This window comes from Equus caballus, chromosome 18, assembly GCF_041296265.1.
Source record: "Equus caballus isolate H_3958 breed thoroughbred chromosome 18, TB-T2T, whole genome shotgun sequence".
Lineage (NCBI taxonomy): Eukaryota > Metazoa > Chordata > Mammalia > Perissodactyla > Equidae > Equus > Equus caballus.
Window position 1 is genome coordinate 81,710,594 of NC_091701.1, and position 6,017 is coordinate 81,716,610.

General features: G+C 50.7%; 1 protein-coding gene across 8 annotated transcripts in view; it reads right to left on the reverse strand.

Annotated features, from left to right (window-relative positions):
* The window catches only part of MDH1B (malate dehydrogenase 1B), a 30,127-nt gene that overhangs the window by 22,084 nt on the left and 2,026 nt on the right, over positions 1 to 6,017 (reverse strand). For all 8 annotated transcript variants that reach the window (XR_011428624.1, XR_011428625.1, XM_023622497.2 and 5 more), the window contains exons 2-3: positions 3,792 to 3,904; positions 99 to 233 (exon numbers count right to left, since the gene is read on the reverse strand). Coding sequence is in view for 6 of the 8 variants with exons in the window: in XM_023622497.2 (XP_023478265.2) it covers positions 99 to 233; positions 3,792 to 3,904 (248 nt within the window). In the remaining 2 variants the exon portion in view is untranslated. The remainder of the gene's footprint in view (positions 1 to 98; positions 234 to 3,791; positions 3,905 to 6,017) is intronic.

Consider the following 6,017-nt stretch of genomic DNA (forward strand, 5'->3'; position numbering starts at 1 on the left):
AGAGCTGAGAACACTTTAGAAAGCAAGACATTTGAAAAAGAAAATAATGTGAGAGAATGACGATGCTCTGAGGAGGTAACTAAACTCAGTTCACATACCTGGGCGTGCTCCAGGAACTCGTTATAGCCCCCCAAAAGCATGCCCTTTCCTCCGCGGTCCAGCAGCTCTCTCCAGATGATGGGGGACGTTGTGTGACTCCACTTATTCTTTTCACACAAATGTTCCAGCCACTCCTATGGAACGATATTCCAAGAGAAGTCACACACTGAATCTGCCTCGAAATTCAATACTTTAGAATTCGAACACTAAGCAGCTTGTTTCTACCACCACCATGTATACCTAGTAAAATTTACATATCTTTAAGCCATAAAATGTAAATATAGAAAATGGCAACAAGTTAACTAAGAAACTCATCAAATAAGAAAGAAGATTCTCCAAATTCGTTGGCCAAACACAGGTATTGGAAGCTGCTCTCTTTGCTGAGGAGGCCTGGCACGTAAGTGGTTAGCTTAAAGAGAAGCCAGGTCTCCCAATTCAACCGACTCCAAAGCATTTCAGCTGATTTTCCCCTTGTTCTTCCCTAGGAGATCCTTCCAGCCACAGGGCTATACTGGCAACAGTTGTTAGCTCAGGCGCCAACCTTTAAAAAAAAAAATTATCACCTGGTTTGTGCAGACCCAGCCCTCCAACGACAAGAGCCGAGTAGAGACAGAGAGCAACACTCTTAGGTCAAGTAGCTGACTGCACTCTTGTCTTTGGAGACACACAGAAGGGGCTACCTTACAAATAAACTCTCAGAGACAAACTCCCCTTGCTGATGTTGAAGGCTCCTTGCTTTTATCCCAACTTAAAGCAGACAGTGCTGCTGGGAGGGTCCCACCATTGTCCCTCTGGTCACAACACAGCCTGACCAGTGAAGTGCTGGAGGAAGATGCTCCACCCCAAAGGACCTACAGCCCCAGCAGGGTGTGCAGATGGCCTGGCAGGAGCTGGGGGAGGATGTAGAGGACCGGACGCGAGGGGGCTGAATCAAGAGTGAACATAAAGCTGGACAAAGGAGAATTTATCAGTATGAATCACTCTTCTGCAATTCAAGAGTGATTACCCTGGCAAGGCCCTCAGAAGAGAGTGGTAACATCTGCTCAGATGGTTGTCCGGAGCTTGGAGAAAGTGACAGCTCACAGGAACTGAAACAGAAATGCCCGGACTGCCATGGAAGACAGTGCAGGAAGGGATCAAAAAGCTTAGAGAAACGGGCATGCTCCAGTGGACATGCTCCCACGGATGGCTGGAAACCTGCTGGTCACCTGTGTTCTCCAGAAGGGCTTGGAAGACAGTGCACTCACTCGAGGGATCAGGAACTCATGGGTGAGAAGCCTGGCATGGCTGCCCATTCTAGGCCAGAGCTGACGCAGAGCTGACGCCCTGGCAGCTGGGATGATAGAATCTTGAAATAGAGGCCGGGGGCAGTGGCCACCAGAGAACATCTACTGTGAAAGAAGCACTCAGCAACCCAGCAGTAAGAAAACTGAGACAGCTGGAGGCACAAGGGGGTCACCAAAGAGACAGGTTCTGCTCCTAAAGCAGGAGCGACCACTCACAAAGCTGATTTGGTCACTGCAGCCGCTAGGCCGACAATGTGCTGGCAACAGAGACCAATGCTGACCCCTGATAAGGGCAATATGCCTCTTGGTACAAGTTGATGACACTGGCCCCCTCCCCCTGGAAAGGGCAGTGATCATCCTGATCAAGTCAGCACAGATTCTGGTGAAGAACGGCCCCTCCCGTTTGTAGGGCTTTGGCCAACACCTTGTCCAGAGCTCATAAAAAGTCTAACTCACCAACAGGGGGTCCTGCATGTCATCACTTTGAACCAAGAGACCCCCTGTAGGGTAAAGGAGGCAAAGCACTGGGCATGTAACCATGGGATCCACCGGCCCAATCACATATGGCACCACCAGCAGCCTGGTAGAGGGATGGAACGACCCACTGAAGGTGAAGGTGCAGCCACGAGCTGGGAGACGGACACCTTGTGAGGATGGGGCACCACCTTTCAGGATGCAGTATACACCATAAGTGAACAGAGGGTTTTGCCCTTTATAGGTAGAATACGTGAATCCAGGAACTGAGGGTGGAATTAAGAGTGACCCTGCTTACCACCACTTGCAGTGAGCATGTGGGGAATTTGTGCTTCCAAAACCCCTTCACCCTAGACTCTGTGGGCTGGAGTTGCCAAATCCCAGGGTGGGGGTGCTTTTACTAGGAAGAGGCCCATTAAACTTTAAGCTATGGCTGTCACTTGACCACTGTGAGCTCCTGTGCCAGGAGACCAGCAGCAGGCCAGGAGTTAACATCTTGGAGGGGTCATTGGCCCAAGAGAGCAGCAGCATTGGGGCAGCTACTCCCCACTGAGGGCAGGAAGGAATGCTCGGCATCTAGGTGATGCACTGGGGCATCTTTGGTAGTGCTTTGCTCACTTTTGACAGTTAATGGACAAGTGCAGCAGTCACATCCTGAAAAGGGAGTAGCGACTGGGGCTCAAGACCCTGAAGGATACCGGCGTAGGTCACCACCAGCATGGGGTGAGGGAATCCAAAATGGACAGCAGAGAGGTGAGGACTGTCACCAGTGGCCCTGAAACGATGGGCAGTGGAGATGATAGCTCATTGACCAAGCTTCCTCTTGCAAAGTTTCCCGAGGAAGAGATGCCACTCAGAATCCTGGAAGAGCTGCCCCAGGTGGTGTAGACTTAAGATAGGAGTGTGTGGATCTAAAAGGCACAGCTGTGGACTGTAGCGGGTCCTGGCATACTGTCCACATCCCCCTTCATGACCAAGGCACTGTTCCCTCCACCACCAGGGGAAGTGGCTGCTGCTGGCTCTGAGCCGAGTCTCCCTCCAGGACTGCCCTCAGCCACCGGAGGTTCCCTCACCCAAGGTTAAGGCGCTTCCCCGGGGCAGCCCGCACCTGATGACTGTGAGCTGTGGGAGGACAGGGCCAGCCCCCTTGCCTGCACTTGGGGCACCTCTGAAGGGCCATCCCAGCTTCAGAGCTCCCTGCAGGGCCCACTCGGCCCTCACTGCCCCTGTGAAGGCGGGGGCGGGGGGGGGGGGGGGGGTTCAACTTCCCCCGCTGCCCGATCCTGCTGCCCTCGCCCTTCTCAGGACGATGCTCCCCAGCGCACTTCCCAGCGAAGGAAACTCCTTCCCCAAAGCTCCACCTCAGTCTGTTTCCGGGGAAACACACTCCCCAAGGAGGACCTTCCAAATAAACAGGTCCCTCACATCACTAGAAGTCAATATGGGGGTGGATGAAGCTAGAGTGCAATCTAAGCTACCTGGATCTTGGGGAAAAACAGCCAAATTATTCTCTTGTTAGGGCCTCATTCGTTCTACTAGGTATCAGGAAAAAACAGATAAATGTTTTAAGACGGATAAGTAGGGATTTATTTTACTGGTATTAAAATGTCATTTGTAGGGGCTGGCCCAGTGGCATAGTGGTTAAGATCGCACGCTCTGCTTTGGTACCCTAGGGTTCGTGGGTTTGGATCCCGGCTGCAGATCTACGCACTGCTTATCAAGCTGTACCGTGGCAGGTCTCCCACATATAAAGCAGAGGAAGAGGGGCACAGATGTCAGCTCAGGGCCAGTCCTCCTCACACACACACACGAAAGTCACCTGTACATGAACATTCATTACTGGAAGCCTTCTGATAGAACAGCTAATATTTAATCAAATTAGAACACGTTTTTGTGCGCGTGTGAGTTTAACGAACTGTAAAGGCTCCTTACCTCCCAAACATGAGGATGCTGTGTAATTTTATGTATCCGAAAATCAGGAAGGTTCTTTTGTAAATAGTCTGCCAGAAGTTCTGCTTTAGCATAATATGGGCAATCTGCTCTACCTAAAAGAGTTCAAATTAACAATGATTTCTTTCATCACACAGAAATTATCATGGAGTTATAAGTATTTGCCATATAATTACAAAATTAATCACACAGTTGTATTTTATAACATACAGGTGTGGTATAAACTGCGACCACATAAACTTTTGATTTTTATTATATTGGTAAAAATAAAACAAATTTCACAGCAGGTCAGAATCTTAAGTAATAAAATGTGGAAAGAAAGACTATTGACTACTTACTCACCTCCAGCACTATGCTGGACCTCACCTCCTCTAGGGGGCTGCCACACTACTGAGGGAGCCTGAACCACGTCACCAGAAGCCACCCAAGGGCAGGTGGGACGTGAGCGGTGGTGGTAAAATCACGTGTGGATCTGACACGTGTGGATCTGACACGTGTGCAGGGAGTACGGGGGAAGGAGAAGTCGGGGGAGAGAGAGGAGTCCGGGATAACTTCTCTCCCCCGGCTTGGGTAGGTGATCCTGGCCCTACCAGGGAGAAACGGGGTGAGAAGTTTAATTGCAGGCAAGCACAGCCGGAGGTGTCTGCAGCACATCTCCATGGCTACGGCCAGCAGGCAGCCGCACCTGTAAGTGTGACGTGCAGGCCCCACGAAAGGGTGTCAGATGCAGACCGGGCAGCCACCTCCACCCGGGAGTCAGAGCCACCAGGTGGATGGGCCCGGGGTCCACCTGAGCAGGAGGGCGGGCCGAGTGTAGAGGCCTCCACAGCAGTCCTGCCAGTTACTCCGTCACCAGCTCTCCGACCTCAGCCCCCGTCCAGTGCAAATCCATGGGTCATGAATTCAGACCACTCTCTGGCTCACGTCTTAAATGATCTCGCCCCACTGTGCTTCTGGCAAACCAGCCTAAAAGCCTCTCACCCTGGGTGGACCCAATTACCTCCCTTTTCTGTGCCTGGGTTCCCTCTGCTGGGCACCCCTGGAGAAACACGGCAGAACCAAGCAGGGAGGCGACATCGTAAATTCGTGGTCACCAGCCACAAGCGGCCCTCAGCGCTGCCTGGAGACCCCTGCTCCCTCAGCAGCCCTCTCCTCTGCTCTCCACGTACACTGTTTCAAACTTCGTCCACTTCCTTCAAAACTCTTCCTTCTCTCCAATATTTTTCCCTACTATCAGAAGACAATAGACAACTTTGCTTCCTACTTTATAAAAACTAAACCAAATCACACAAAAAGGCATCAGTTGGGAAATCCGCCAACCTCCTGCCATCACACCTACAAGCCTGTCTGCATTGGGACTCATCTTTCCTCTTTCTCCTCTTCAGTGGAAGAGGGATCCCTGCTCCCATCCAGGCATAAGTTCACCACCTACACTCTGAATACCTTTGTCTTCAGCCTTCAGAACTGCCACCAACTCAGCTCAGTTGGTCATCCTCTCTTTCCAGCATCTTCTCTCTGTTTCTAATGGCCCTTTTCCATCATAGGGAAATATACTTGAGTTGCGTTTAAGTTTTTCCTGTTCTCCTGCCCCCCTCTAGCCATTGCCTCCCACCTGCCCTTTCTATTAGAGCTTGAAAGCATTCTTTGCATCTGCCATCCCCAGTTCATCGTCCCACTGCAATCTGGCTTTCCCTGCGATTCTCTAGGAGGTCAGCAAGGACCTCCATGTCACTAAATCCAACGGGCACTTTCTGACCCTTTTCTTGTCGACCCTGGCAGCATTTGTTTCCCTTCCTCCCTTTTGAAACACCCACTGTGGTGGGAGGATTCCTCGGCTTTTCCTCCTTCTCTGCCACTCCTCACTATACTCTACAGGTTCCTATTCCTTTATCAATCCATTAAAAAGTTAGCATTCTGCAAGGCATCTCATCTTTATACCCTACATATTCTTCCTGGCCAGTCCCCTCCACTCCCTTGATTTCCAGTAGCAATCTGTATCTGAGTTCAGACCTAACTCCTTATCTAGATGTCTACACCCTCCTGTAGTTTTTCATTTCCTTCTGAATCTCACAGGCACTCAGCACGTCTGTTGCCATCACTCCCCCACTAGATCCCCTCCTTCTCTTATGCTCTTTATGTCTATCTAGCCAGTTATCTAAGAGTGTTAACAGTATCCAGAGTACTAAGTCTACTCTTTTGCTTTTCTTT